General features: G+C 34.5%; 1 protein-coding gene across 8 annotated transcripts in view; it reads right to left on the bottom strand.

Moving 5' to 3' along the window:
* Positions 1–16,430, bottom strand: part of DENND1B (DENN domain containing 1B) — a 260,436-nt gene that overhangs the window by 206,340 nt on the left and 37,666 nt on the right. Inside the window, exon 3 of one of the 8 annotated variants that reach the window (XM_054452072.2) lies at positions 10,197–12,127. The exons of the other annotated variants lie outside the window; for them this stretch is intronic. Coding sequence (XP_054308047.1) covers positions 11,979–12,127 — 149 coding nt within the window. The 3' untranslated portion in view covers positions 10,197–11,978. Of the gene's footprint in view, positions 1–10,196; positions 12,128–16,430 lie in introns of those variants that run through there. 8 annotated transcript variants of the gene reach the window in all.

Genomic DNA, 16,430 nt, shown 5'->3' with positions numbered 1-16,430 from the left:
TTTTATAATTATAAGAATTATAAAAAAGCAAGTATATGGTTAAATAAAAAGAAGACATATATTTTTATTCACAACACTCATTATACTTAACTCTTTGAAGTAAAATATTGTCAAGACACAGTCTTAATGTGAAACTTCAGAATGTAAAATTAACTGAACTGCTCATAAAACGGCTTCGTTTTATTCATGACATTTAAAATCATGTTCATATTACACCAAAAAGTAATTTTGGGTAGATGTGCAAATGCTTCAAAGCTTTCTTCTTTGATATAAAGATGGTCTGAAGTACAGTAGACTTCTAATACTCCTGGATATAACACACATAGCTTCAATGATTTGGGAGTAAGCTAAAATTCATGAATAGAATTATATTACAAAAATGACTTAAAGTTCACTAACATAAAAACATGTGTAAGCTAAGTTAAGAATAACTGCTAAAAATATTTTAAAATTAATTTTAAAATGAAAAATACATTAAAACAAAACGTCAAAGAACCAAATTAAACCATGCATGACCTTTCTTTCAGGATACTTTCAAGTTAGAATAAAAGTAAATGTAGAATAAATATAAGATTCTAACGAATATAATAAAGTCACTAAGAAACTTACTGTAAATGCAATAACTCTTATTTATCTTTGTATCTACGAAGCCTAAAATGGATCCTGTCACCCTAAAGAGATGGCACCTCAGGCACATGACAAAAGGAAAGTACAAATGCCCTCTTGAAGAAGAAACACTCAACTCAGGTCTTGCCTAACATAAATGGATAATTCAAAATTACCACAGAAAATCTAAACATCTGTGATTATAACCATCAGACACAAAGAATGGAATTAAGATACTAATTTTTTTTGTTCCTCCCACATAGGCTTCAAATATTAAAATTACCTGAAACAGCATATATTATAAGGATATTTAAAATGTTATACAATAAAATAACTCAAAACATGAACTAGCAAATTTTGAAAACTAGAACTTTTAAAAATATAAAAATATAATCTATGAAATTAAAAGCTCAATGAATAGAACAGCACATCTTATAAAACTGAAGAGAGAAATAGTGAACTAAGTCAGACACAAATGATATTAAATAGATTGAGCCATAAAGAGACAAAATAAATGAGAAAAATAAAAGAGGTTAAGAAAAATGGAGACCAGAATAAAATAAATCTATATAAATTTCTAAAAGATCAGACCGAAGACACCAGAGTGTGTATAATGGAGGAGGGAAGAAAATAATATTAGAAGAAATAAAGGCTGATTTTCCAAAACTGATAAAAGACACATCTTTGGATTTGGAAATGACAACAAACCTAAGCAAGATCTCAAGAAAGACATGACTAGATGCATCACAATGAAATTGCAAAGTATAAAAAGACATGGATACCTTTCAAAGCATCCTAGAGAGAAAAGAGATAAGTAGAAAACTACATACATTATTACATTGACAGCAGACTTCTCAATAGCAGCAATGGAAGCCAGAAGACAGTGGAATAATATATTCAAAAACTTAAGAACTGTGCAAACAGGAATGTAGGTAAAATAAATACATTTTCAGAAAGACAAAACTAAAAGATTTACCAAGAATAGACCCTTTCTAAAGGAGCAGCTAAAGAAATTGTAACAGAAAAATTCTCCTTTTTTATAAAATGCAAGAAATTATATATTTCTTTTTTTTTTTTTCTTTTTTTTTCTTTTATTGTAATTATTATTATTATTATTATTATTATACTTTAGGTTTTGGGGTACATGTGCGCAATGTGCAGGTAAGTTACATATGTATACATGTGCCATGCTGGTGCACGATTTCTTATATGCAAACATAAATATAAAACAATGTTCACTGAAGCACTGTTTACAATTGGCAAAGTTTTGAAAGATAACCTATATGCCCATCAATATGAAAATGATTATACCATTATTATTCTATGAAACACTATACAACTCTGAAAAAGACTATAGCCTTGAAAAAAAAAGTTATATTTGTTCATATGAAAAAAATCTAAAAGAGTGATAAGTGAAAATAATGAGACAAGGTGAGGTCAGAGAGTTAAGGAGGAATAAGCAGAACATAAAGGGCCTTAAGAGTGATAAAAAGGAACCGGCTTACACTCTGGGAAAGGGAGCCACAGCAGCATTTGAATAGAGAGGAGACATGCTCTGACATATTTTAACAGGATCACTCTGGCTTCTGTGTTGAGTATAAACTGAAAGGTAATAAAATAATGAACCCAGTTATGATGCTACAGATAATATTTAAAATGAACCTCTTAGGAAAAGAACTTATTCATATATATGAATTGACTCAAGATACATATATACACACACACACACACACACACATATACACACACATATACATATATATAGATAATTTGTGGTAAAATATCAGGGAAGGAAGCAGATAACATAAAATTTACAAGATGATCTACCCTCCTGAGACAGAATTCATGGCAAGGGCAATAAGGGTCCAAGAGTCCAATGGAAACTCTCCCAGTAGATTATAGTGGGTATTTTATGAACCTGACCTGGACCCAGTGATCTTGCTGGCATGTAAATACTCTGGAAAGGAAAGAATAGTGTTTTATACAACTAAATGAGTTCTAGATCTGCAGAACTTCAACACAGATGATGAGAAGCCCTCCCTACTCACTTTGCAGAACCGCAACCCAGGCTGTGAAGGATCACATGACATTAAAACTGCAAAGACCTGTGACTAGCAACATCATCACAAATGGCAGTCCAGGAGCCAAGTGCAGCAATAATGAAATAGGATATACTTCAAACAATGGGCTAAGATGAGGCTGAATATCACTGTCAGCACCCACCAATGTCAGAAGCATAATCCTAGGTGAAGCACTAAAACAAGGTCTAGACAAATGATTGCATCAGTGATATGGAAATAATCGCAGTGAGACATTAAGAGCAAAGGCATGAAGCACAGTAGTTCAGGTAGACAAGCAATTCCTCAGTACTTATAAGATACCCCTGGAGGGCCACAGAAATACTAAAAGAGAATGAATATCTCAAAATGGGATCGAGACCCAGAAGGTACTCAGACAGAGGTTATCAAGCTGGAAAAAAACTGAATCTAAATATCAGTGTGATGTGATGTCATCTATACCTTCATGTTAGAGAAACCTAAGGACTTGTGGGGAACACCTTTCAAATGTTCATAATAAAAACTAAGGAACTTGTTAATGTAAAACTATAATAATCAAATGAACACAACATAGCTATTACATTTCAGTTCACAGGTCTACTGATGTAGAATGAAAAGCAAATGAAAGTAGAGATGTGAATATTTTATTCTGTTTCTAATTAAATATGTTGTTTTATTGCTAAAATCTTCCCTGATTGTATCCAGAATTTCCTTAAACTAATAATGGGTAAATATCATTAACCTTTGAGGTCAACATTATGACTGGTAAATACAACACTGTGATATTGGCAAAAACAAACATTTCCTTGAAGGGGCAGAAAACTATTAGTCTGAACATGCTTACTAATAATTAAGTCCTACAGTAATTTTCACCCATTTTTCTTAAAACATATAATTAGCACCAGGCGCCCTGGCTCACACCTGTAATCCCAGCACTTTGGGAGGCCAAGGAAGGTGGATCATGAGGTCAGGAAATTGAGACCATCCTGGCTAATACAATGAAACCCCATCTCTACTAAAAATACAAACAATGAGCCGGGCGTGGTGGCGGGCACCTGTAGTCCCAGCTACTCGGGAGGCTGAGGCAGGAGAATGGCATGAACCTGGGAGGCGGAGCTTGCAGTGAGCCAAGATCGCACCACTGCACTCCAGCCTGGGAGACAGAGCGAGACTCCTTCTCAAAAAAAAAAAAAAAGAAAAAAAGAAAAAGAAAACATGTAATTATCAAGTTACTGGGAATTATATTAAAAGTGCTATGTATTTCAAATAGAAAACAGTGATCTGATTTTGAGGCCAATTGGACTGGATTCTACTAAGTAGAATTCAAGAGCAAACACAAGTTCACAAGGATAATTTGTCATGTGATATTACACAAAATTGCCATATATCATAGATCAGAGGTAAGAGGGGTCACAAGAGACCTTGTTTCCTCTCCCTACATGGCAGGCTCCTTTATGTTCCACTAAAAAAAGGCACATCCTTTTATATTCTACACGTATACAGGGACTGCTCCAAATCTCCCAGCTTCCCTCCTAAAGTGTCAAATAAACTAATAGTTGAAAGTTCTTCCCAATGTCCAACTAAATCTCTCAGAAGATAATTTAACTCTTTTCTCACTTGTTGAAGAGCTGTGAAAAAAAAAAATGGATCACCCCCACGTATAATTTAAAACAAATTCAAAAAATTTTACTGAAATTCTATTTCCCATTGTTCACAAATTATTTCCTATATATTTACACAGTGGTTCTCAATCCTTTCTGTTCATTAGATTACCTAAAGAAGATCATTTAAAGTTTTAAAACGTGACCCTTCACTCCACCCAATACCATTCTAGACACATCCACAATTGTTTAAAAACTCCCCAGGTGATTCTTATGTGCTGTTCTGGTTGAAAACTACTGCTACAAATCTTTCTGTAAAGAAATTTTTCTCAAGCCTTTTAAAAACCTTCTGCCATTTTTCAAGTTTCAAATATTGTTTTAAACTGGACTAAAAACAAGAACATAATATATAATGTGATATCTAAAACTAAGTGTTTTTGTAGATATTCATAAGCATAAATGAAGCAAAAATTCTGTATCTCAAATTCAATTTTCCCAATGACTTGATTACACCATCCCCTTGACTAGTGTCCAACACTGAATCATATCCCTCTCACTCTACCTATGGAACCCAGACACCAATGCTAAAAGTTTCAGAATCAGTCTTCACACGCCTTCATCCTCTATGTCTAATCAGCTGCCTAACCATGTTAGTTATTTCTTCGAAATGTAGTTGTCATCCATTCCTCCTCTTCCATATTCATCTTACTCTAAATTCTTATTGCCTAATTAGTCTTCTTGCCACTCAGCTCTTCTCAACTCACTGCCACTAAATTAATCTTAAGAGTTTTTATTATTCCTCCTTTCACAGAACAATATTCAGTGGCTCACTACTGCTTAACAAAACCCAACTCATCAAACTGTGTTAATATTTAATGCCTCATATAGAACTTTAAGATTTTAACATAATAACTCCATATATTAAAACCAGTGTTGCAAAATTCTGCACTTCCTACCCAATTCCATCCTACCTATCTAAATGTATTTCCCACCAACTCCAACGCAAATTTTCTACTCAATCCCAGTGTCCTTTCACATAAATAAAATTTATTCCCAATTCCAAGGATTTACTTATACTCCAACAAATGGTGCGCCCCCTTCTGAAATCCTATGTTCACTTTTCTCTGTCTCTCTAAAATCAATGCCTTATTCCTGATCTATGCTATGAGACCTTCCCAAAACACTACAACCACACAGACTATCCCACTTCCAGACAATAACCATCGCTACCAAACCATCTTATTTGTGTCTCATTTAAACAAAGCTCCTAAAAGCAGGAATCATGTTTCAAATTTTAATGTACACTTTATAAAGGTAACTTTTTCAGTTTGTTATTGAGTATATTTTCCATTCCTTCCATTCAATGGAAATATATAATGCAAATAAAATTATTCCCTATCATATCAATTTTTCACAGTAAATGTCATAAACTTAATTTGCTTATTTTAATGTGCTTATTTTAAGAAGTAGCTAGCTTACCCTAACATAAACCTGATCAATTCTGATTTAAAGGTAATATAATAAATCAAGTAATTCTTAACACCAAAGAGAGTGATCCGCCCTTATTTTCATTACATATTTTCACTAAAGATAACAAGCAAATGAGCCGAGTAAAGCCATTACTAATTAAGAAAGCCCCATACTTCAAGAAAGAAATAGGCAATTAAATAGTAATCATGTAGAATAAATAGTAATTACACAAATTATCCTTGGGCATTTGCCGCTGACGTGTTTTTAGTTAGCCCCCATAATGTACAGCACAGTACCTCTCAAGCTTTTTGGTCTCAGGACTGATTTATTCTCTTAAATATCACTGAGGTCGTCAAAGAACTTTTGTTTAGGTGAGTTATAGTAAATGACACTTACGTATTAAAAATCAAAACTTAAAAATTAGTAAAGCACAAAAATCTTCAAGTACACACTTCATTAGTCATCAGAGTTATAACTTCATCATGTCCTGAAGCATATGCAAAAATCTACCATATACTTGTGAGAAATGGGAGCGAAAAAGGCTAATAACGTCTCACTACTACGAAAAAAGTTCTGACCTCACAGAACTCCTGAAGTACTCCAGGGAACCGCCACAGACCCCTAGACTACACTTTAAGAGCCAAAGATATATCACAAAGAATTTTAAAAACAGATTAAAATAATGTTTTTATGTATGGTATAAAACTTGTTTTCTAGTTAAGATTTTCTTTAAAACTTGAGAAAAAGTCAAGGTATAATTATTTATACCTTATATATTACACAAATATAGTCCCTTTTTACAGGCAGAAAAGACAAAGGGGAGATTTCAAGGTTAAATGCCTTTAGGATATATAGGTAATAAAAATGAGTAGAGTGAGCCTATAGAAGACAGACTATAAAAGGACATGTAGTAAAAAATAGATCCCATTCCCCTTCCCAAAAAAGCAACCATTATTCAGCTCCAGCCATGTAGAATGTGGGCCCAGTGTTGACAGATACTTTTGATTTTTCAAGAAAATCCAGAATATTTATGAAAACAAAATCACCTAATTTTTAAGTTGGGAAAAATAATTAAACATTTCATGAATACCATGTGAGCCAAATAAGGTGTGTCAGGGGGCCACTATTTTTTATCTCTGTATTATGACATGGGAACTTAAATTAGAAAAGAAAAAATTCTTTAAGGTTAATCACATGTTTAAAGTAAAGGGCTACTTGAATTTTTTAATCTGTTACGGTGGCTTTTAGACTGAAAACAGTTTTTATCTAATTTTTTCAAATGAGCCACACTAAATACAGGAAAATTAATCCTAATTTTGCAGATTCTAAGGTTAACATTTTAAAAGAAAATGAACATAGACATTATTAAACCTGTTTCCTTGAACTTAAGAACATTTAAAAAAATAAGTTAGATACAAGTTGTTCAATCAGAATTGGTACATATATACATTATATATGTATATTATTTGACATTTTTGAGATGTCTGAATTTTATAGGCACACTATCAAAAGAAAATACAATCTCAGAATAGGGTTGATCACTTTAAAAATTAGCTTACTAGAGCTTATTATGTTGATATTACCATATGACAACTTCATGATTCAACATAAAGAACAACTGAAATCTAGGAGGATACTGGCCACTAGAAAGTTTCAAGGAATAGCAGACACTACTTTATTCTGGTAACTTCTTGAGCGTATTTACATCACAACTTGTAAGAAACAATGAGAAAATGAGACAGCCAAAAGGATTAAAACAGATTAGCAAAGAACTCATAAAGATAAGAATTATGTCCTTTGGAACAACAAACAGAATCACACATTTAGAAAAATAATTATTGGCTGAGAAACTATAGCAGGAAAACAAACTGAAAGAAAAAGAATAAATTTGAAATTCATGACCTCAGACCAAAAATATGCTTATATTTGTTGTATATTCTAATACTAGTCTACCCTCTAGGAAAGTGAGCGATTAATTCCCATTTAGGTTGTCCTAAAAAAAAGTAGTAAGGAAGTAAAACAATAAAAGAGTTGGGGGATTATCATTTGAAGTTTAAAACTTTCAGTAGTATATAATTATATCTTCAGTGAATTCTTAAAGAATTCACGGCATGGTAGTTATGTGGCTGGATACTGAAGTCAAACTTTCACATAGACATGCCATGCATTGTCATTCACTCATTATACACCAGGGGTGTCCAATCTTTTGGCTTCCCTGGGCCACACTGGAAGAAGGAGAATCATCTCGGGCCCCACATAAAATATACTAAAAATAGCTGATGAGAAAAAAAAAAAAAGGAAAAACTTTTAAAATGCTTTAAGAAAGTTTATGAATTTTTTGGCCACATTCAAAGCTGTCCTGGCCACATGCAGCCTGCAGGCCATAGGTTGGACAAGCTTGCTATATATGATCTTTCTCAAGCTACACAGCACTCTGTGCCTCACTTTTCTCCAATGTAAAATAATGATAATAGCAGTACCCACCTTGAGAGATGTTGATAGGATGAGTGGAGATTACATATATTCACTATATCATTATATGCATTCACTATCACTATTCACTATCACTTTATTCATTGTTGTAAGGCAAGATGGAAAAAATGCTGAGATACTGATGCAGAAATTTGACCACAGTGAACAGAGATAATGCATTAAGCAAAATGGTAGGTTATTACTGGCTCTTTCTTTCTCTTCATATAAATCTACCTCCCCTCACCCAGGACCTTCCCAAGTCTGGTCACTTGTTTTGTAATGCCATCCTTCTATACTTCTGTCTTAAAGAGTAATTTCTTATGAAATTTTTACATTTATGGTCAACTAATTATTAGTTCAAAACTTAAGAGTGCTGCACAACAGCTCACCACCCATTCCTAACTGGCCCACCTATGTGTTTCACGTGTTTTTCTTTCCTTCAACTCACTCTCAACTTCTATTTTCTATACTTATCTCTTCGCCCTTACCTCATTATCACTCAATCGCCAGCACAATCTCTCCTCTCTCTCACCTTCTCTATCTCCTTTTCTCATTTTCTATCATGGTAAAAGTGAAACTGGGTCACTATAGGAAGAAATGTGTATTGTTACCAAAGGGAATCGGAATAACAGAAGAAACATTAAGTTAGTTAAAAGACACCATGGCAGACTGATCCTTAGAATATGACTCAAATAATACAATATAAGCTGCTGCTTCCCCATATGTATAGTTATTCTCAGGAATAAGTTACACACATTAATACATCCAAGCAAGAAGCCCAAGTGCATAAAACCTTAATTATTGCTCAAGATTGATATGTGACTGACAAGAGGAGAAGCAATTAGTCCAGGTTGGTAAATAAAAGCAGAAAGATGACACAGTTACTAGCAACTTAACTTCCATCACCTCTAAATGGACTGTAACTACATTCTCGGTATTGATAATACCAATATAAGATCAGACAGAGCTTCCGGATTCTTTGTACGCTAAGATTGCAACCATCTCCTCCAAGGAGTTGTATAATAACACTGCCCACCAGACCTATGTATCAACGGAATAGGTATCAGAATGCCAAATACCAAATTGGAGAGAGTCTTAATTATGTACCGCAGATATGCAGTGTCCTACTTCTTTATTTCTATAGACAAACGTGATCATATTAAACAAGGAAATTGGGGGAAAAAAATGAAGAAAAAGGATCAGATTTTGTACTCACACAACAGAAAATAAACATTCAGAATTTGACAGAAGACTATAATGGAGCTTTTTAGGAAAAAGAGTAAATACTAGACATCTACTGTTTCCTGCATTTATAGTGTGGTCTGCAATATACACTCTTCAAATTAAGAAGTTTAAACACCTATGTTTAAGAATAAGCAAAAAAAAAATTAGAAATATGCATGTATTATTAGAACTCAAGTATCCACCCCTGACAGTTATGTGCTTAACCTGTTTTTATAAACACAGCATACAGACCTCGATGAATGTTTCTCCTGTTATTCTTCTACCTTACCCAACACTTTTTCCCCCTTACCAGCTTATTTTACGGTCAGAGGTTAAACTGCTAACCCTTCACCTTCCAGGAAAGTTTTTTTTCCTCTCTCATAAAAGGTTTTTCACAGTGTGCAGCAGTCGGATTAGCTCTTCTCTTCGAGAACAAAAGCTCTGTCTTTGTCTTCGTTGTTTGGGCATGGAGCCCCTACATCAGAGGAAGCTGCTCCTACTCAACATGCACAATAATGATATTGTGAGGCCCCACGAAAGCCTGGCCTCTCAGTGTCTAGACTCTCATCCAACCAGCTAGCCAAAGAGAAAATCCTGTCAAGCACTCAGCTGAAAATTAACTAAGGTATCCTGTTGAGAACCTGATGAAGATGTTATTTGACCATACGGTAAAACTTTCTATTGTTGAATATAAAGATAAGAGAAAAACTTTTAGAACTCAATGCTTTAACAATCCTGGTCACCAATTCACACATGGGTCAGTAAATGTATTTTACCAACATATAACCCTTTCCTCTATACGTGCTCTTAAAATAATACACAGGCTTATTTATGACATTCTAATCTCTTGCATTTAAAAATCTGTGCAACCAAAAGATACATTCAAAAAAATTACAAGAAATTATATTTTATTTGCAGTATTTACATTAAATATTTATCATTAGAAATTCTGCTGCTGGATTTTTCACTGAAGGACCCAATCAAAATGCAGAAGTCAAAATAAAACTGTCATATCTTTTCATATTCCTGAATAAGTTTTAAAATATTGAACAAAAGAGAAACAGTAAACTAAAAAGTAGATAACTGATTAAAACTTAGAAATGAAAACAGAGTATATAAACCAAACTATTCTTATAAAAACTATTTATAAATTTTTAACCTGTAAAAAGTTAAACACATTAGATAAATTTAAATTCAGTCATATGATGGTAGTAAAAGATAATTCTCTCAAGTATATTAAGTTATGGTTGAGTTCATGAATATTTACAAGGGGCTTTGGGAACTGCTGCAGTTTATGAAATATTTTGTAATTTAAACCAATAGCAACAACCAATACTGAAAATTATTAAGTGAAAACTATATATGATTACAACCACATTTAATAAGCTCATATTGAAATCTAAAAAAGAATACACAAAAATAGATGTTTTGTGTTATTGGTATAAAAAGAAAAATCTTTCTCCTTCTTTCAAAATTGACTGCAATACATTACATTAGTCATTTAAAAAATAAACTTTGCAGAATAATCAGAATAGTTCAAAACCCTACAAATAGACAGCAATTAATAAAAGATAAGGGTGTAACTACTGTCTACAGGATTCAGAATTAAAGAATACATCATTTGTTACATACTCCACACAGTAATATAAATTGATTTCCCAAATGTTAGGAGAAACATAAATGTGCTTTTTTTTTTAACCTACAACAAACTTAACAAAAGAAATACATTTATTCTTAAGAGGGAAAAAATCAATGCTTATACATAGCAGATGTCTGGCATGGAGGAGTATGTTCCTACTCTTTTAATAGACACACGAAAATCTAAGCCTGGCAAACAAAAATATTTAAATTGAAGACTCTGGAACACAGTGAATAGTAAGAACTGGCAGAAAATGTTAAATATTTCATTCCTACTTCTGTAGAAAAAACGGACAAAATTTTAGCAAAATTTAAAAGAACATTTCATAAAATAATAATATGAAATTATAAGAAAATAGATCCGGTTAAATCTATATTATATATGAATAATACAAAAGTTAACAGAATGGTACAAAAACCAATATTGAATGGGTCCAACATGCCTACCATTGACTATCTTTTATATCAATGAATTAGCAATCTGTAAAATGATTACAGTACCAAATACATCCACCCAAATATTGGAGGCAGAATAGCTTTATTCTACTATATGTTCTGCAAAATACCTCTGCTTCAAGTGGTTTTATTCCCTCAGAATGCTACACAGCTCCACCTTGGCTTTTGGCAATTAAACTGAATAAAATTTAAAACTCCAAGACCTCAGAGTACTCACTGTTAAAAAAAAAAAATACTCTGAAGCTACTTCTCATGGGTTCTCGGGTACATTTCCTTTGTTAGAAGAAGTCATCTAAAGTTTTGCTTAACAGTTTATGTTCACTTTAGTGTGAACTATGAAACATTCCATTTACAAAGCGTTCTTAGACTTTTATGAATTCTAAAGGGTATTATTCGAAACTTTGGTTGGGGCCATCTTTTCTCCCCCCGTGGAGCTGCCGCCATGAAGGTCGAGCTATGCGGTTTCAGCCGGTACAAGGTCTACGCCGGACGCGGGAGGCGCTACGCCAGGACCGACAGGAAAGTTTACCAGTTTCTTAATGCAAAATGCGAATCGGCGTACTTTTCCAAGGGGAATCCTCGGCAGATAAACTGGACGGTCCTCTACAGAAAGAAGTACAAAAAGGGACAATTGGAAGAAATTCAAAAGAAAAGAACTTGCCGAGCAGTCAAATTGCAGGGGACTATTACTGGTGCCTCTCTTGCTGATACAATGGCCAAGAGGAATCAGAAACCTGAAGTTAGAAAGGCTCAACGAGAACAAGGTATCAGGGCTGCTAAGGAAGCAAAAAAGGCTAAGCAAAGTATCTAAAAACACTGCAATGGCTTCTGTTAAGGCACCTACAAAGGCAGAACCTAAGCAAATGATTGTGAAGCCTGTGAAAGTTTCAGTTCTCGAGTTGGTGGAAAACGCTAAACTGGCAGATTAGATTTTAAAATAAATATTGGACTTTAAAAAAAAAAAAGAAAATATAGGTTGGAATACTGCAAAACAACCCACTCTTTTGATTTAAAGCTCAATTTTAAGCTGCAGATTCCAACTTTTATTGAATTTGAATAGCAAAAATTTTGAGTCAGAGAGAACATAAGATATACTCATTTTGAGACTTAGGATTAAATGGTTTGCCCAATTCTTTCTTTCTATCTGTCTGTCTGTCTCTCTATCTATCTATCGAGACAGGATCTTGCTCTCTTGCCCAGGTTGGAGTACAGAGGCACAATCATAGCTTACTGCAGCCTCAGTTGAGGCTGCCTCAGCCTCCCAAATAGCTAAGACTACAGCCGTGTGCCACCACACCCAGCTAATTAAAAAATAATAATAATTTGTACAGACAGGGTCTCACTATGTTGTCCAAACTGGTCTTGAACTCCTGGCCTGAAGCAATCCTCACACCTTGGACTCACAAAGCACTAGGATTAGAGGTGTGAGCCACCATGCACAGCCTCTTATGTTTTAAATTGAAATAATAAATTCTATGTATGTCATAAAAATCATCCCTGACAAAATCTGTGATAAATTTGTTACTGTAACCTTTCTTTACAAATGCCCATACTGTATTCCTGTTGTACTGGAATGGCTATTCATTAGCCCCAAGGCTCTACTGATCTTGCTTGCCTTTCTCTTAGACTGCTATCCATATTTTTGTTATACTACTCATTCTGAAAACAGCTTCCTCTTTATTTGCGACTGCTGAGTACACACCCAAGCATCCATTCGAGTGTCTCTTTGAGACTACTTCATAAATGAGATTTCTCAATACCAGCATTTATGCAAGACATCAAAACTGTTGCTATGTCTCTTGAAAATCACCGAAGACTGCCTAATTGCACATAAAAAAGCCTATTCTGAGTCTAAATCATACTTCATCTTTGATAAGCCCTCATCCATTCCTAACTCTATCCCAGTTCTTCCAATTGCACACATAGGGCATATCAGAGACACTGCTCCTTTCCTACAATCAGTTATAAGGCAGCACACCAATAAACCTTACAGCAACATCTCCAACAGAATAGTGGGAAAATCATCTGCCCTATGTCGAAGTGGTTGGATCTAAGCACCACCACAGCCCTATTCCTTTAGACAATGGCTTCAAACTTTCAGATGCATAACAATCACCTGGGAAACTTTTTCCAAAATGTAGATTACACTCCCACCTCCATCCTTAAAATAATCAAAATATGTCCCAGGATCCTGACTTCTCAATAAATCATCTATAGCTCTAAATTACATACTGACAAACACTGAATAGCAGCTCTTTCTAAACACTTGCGGACATCCGTCTAGCAACATTAAACATTCCAACTTAGAGGTATGACAAAACTCCATAGGTCCCTGAAAACAAGGAGATTTTTGCACTCTATTAGACTTGTTTGCCTCTATCTACTAAGCTTTATAGGAGATTCTCCTACTTAATCATTACGGTAAGAATGCAGCAATGATTCTTACTCATTTTTAGGCCTTTTCTTAGCTAGACAAGAAAAACATTCACATAGGTATCCAGGATCTAATTTACTACAGGTAGGAAAGCCTCAAGATTTTAATTATGTAAAATTTGGTGAATTTAAAAATAAATACTTAGAATTCTGCTTCAAAAAAAGAAAAACAAGTAAAGCTATGTCTTCCTGCTGAGTTACACATCTCCCTTTAGTCTGGTAGAACTGTGTTTTCCAATCACCTTGAGGAAATAAAGCATTACTTAGTTCTAAGACAAAATTTCCAGTATTATGCTGAAATTGTATTAGAAAGGAGAGGGCAACATAGATATCTGACCTGGAAAGCAGATAACCCAGCTCATTTTCTTCCAGCAGGTTTTGATTGCCTCCTAATTTCCTAAAATTTATTGTCCCTATTTACTTTCCCCTTCAACTTATTTACACAGATTTCTCTGACACCTGTTTATTACATTTCTTCTCCTCTCTGTCACTGATCCAGTATGAATTAGCATGCATGAGTACCCTCTGTTATATAACAGGACAAACGGGAGTATCTAATATTATAACTGGAAAAGAAGCTTTCATGACAAATGATTTTGAAACAATGCTGAATTTTGAATTTAAGGTGCTATTTTTCTCATTTAGACATAGAAGTATTTTCCTTTCAAAGCCAAAAAATATCAACATTAAATCCACATAGAGAATGACAGCCAGGTCACAATTCCCTCTTTTCTGGGAACTACATCTTATACCCAGGGTGGGTTTTCAGTAGTTGCATCCACAATTGGTGAATGTGACCTCAGGCCAGAGCTGAGAAGTCAAACACATGAACTAATCTGGGCCAGTTTCTTTCTCATAGAAGACTTGGGTTATGAACTGTGAAACACAACATGGAAGATGCTGATGCAGAATCACTTTTTGGCAGAAAGATGACAGAAGATCCTCAGAACTTCCATGGTAACTATATTCCCAAACATTATTTACCCATGTACTTAGTTAACATAGCTTTTCCTCTAACCATAGATGCAGAATGTTAAAGCAGCACTTTTACATCCATAAACAGGACACCTGCTTCCAGCCAAGAGAAAGTACAAACTGTATTTGCTCTCTCTCTGACAACTAAAAATCTAAAAAAATACATTAAACAATTTTCAGACATTAATAAATACAGGACAGTGATCCCTGACAGAGATAAAACAAACAAGGTAAGCTTTACAATTGGTCTTACTATCTGGAGTTTCCAGGATGTGGCACAAGGTGGGAGAAACCCAGGCATTGCCTGGTGGTCTTCCTGAGATGAGGTTGGAAGGCCAAAGCATCTAGACTCCACAAAGAGAACAGGAGACGAAGCTGCACAGGAATAGAGCTCTGGAGAGCTGCAGAAGGTTCACCACCAACCCACCCAAGACTTTAGTGCTGATGGTCAGTGCACACATATGAGGAAACTACCAGACCCTGAGGAAAGAATCACCCAAAAGAAATGGGGGGGAATCCCAGGATCAGCTGACATTCACACCACCCAGAGTGGGAAAACCTCATAATCAACAGAGTATCCTTTACAGTACTCAGAGGGTAATACCTTAGCAGTGGGACAAAATCAGCACTGGACTGAAGATGACTCTGGTTTCACCTACCAAAGCTTAAAAAGCAAGCCTCAAATGTTCAAACTATTTCCAAATAACTTAACTGTAATCTAAAACAAAACCTTAAGTGCATATGGGACATATAAGGTAAGAAACCATATAATGCACCACAAAGCAAGTCCCAACTGATTTAAAAGGATTCAAGTCATACCATGATATTCTCTGGAATTACATTATCAAAATATAACAGAAACATCACAGGAAAATCCCCAAATATTTGTAACTTAAATAACATACTTCTAAATAACCCAAAGGTCAAAGAAGAAATCAAAAGGAAATGAAAATCTAAATGAACTCTAAATGAAAATAAAAACAAAACTGATAGACGGATCAAAAGTAAGGACTATTCTCTGTGAAAGACAATGTTAGTTAAAAGCGTGAAAAGACAAGACACAGATGGGAGAAAAAAATGCAATTCCAACAAAGTCAGTGTAACCTGGATATTTCAAAATCTTTCAAAATTCAGTAATAAGAAACCAACCCGGTAAAGAAAATATAAGGGAAAGAGCTGAACAGACATTTCACCAAAGAATATAAACAGATGGAAAATAAGCAAATGATTTCATCTTTTTTTTTTTCTTTTATTGTAATTATTATTATTATTATTATAATTATTATACTTTAGGTTTTATGGTACATGTGCCCAATGTGCAATAAGTTACATATGTATACATGTGCCATGCTGGTGCACTGCACCCACCAACTGGTCATCTAGCATTAGGTATATCTCCCAATGTTATCCCTCCCCCCTCCCCCCAACCCACAACAGTCCCTGAAGTGTGATGTTCCCCTTCCTGTGTCCATGTGTTCTCATTGTTCAATTCCCACCT

Source organism: Pongo pygmaeus, chromosome 1, assembly GCF_028885625.2.
Source record: "Pongo pygmaeus isolate AG05252 chromosome 1, NHGRI_mPonPyg2-v2.0_pri, whole genome shotgun sequence".
Classification (NCBI taxonomy): domain Eukaryota; kingdom Metazoa; phylum Chordata; class Mammalia; order Primates; family Hominidae; genus Pongo; species Pongo pygmaeus.
The sequence above is the reverse complement of the archived record's forward strand: the minus strand, read 5'-3'. Positions and strand labels throughout refer to the sequence as shown.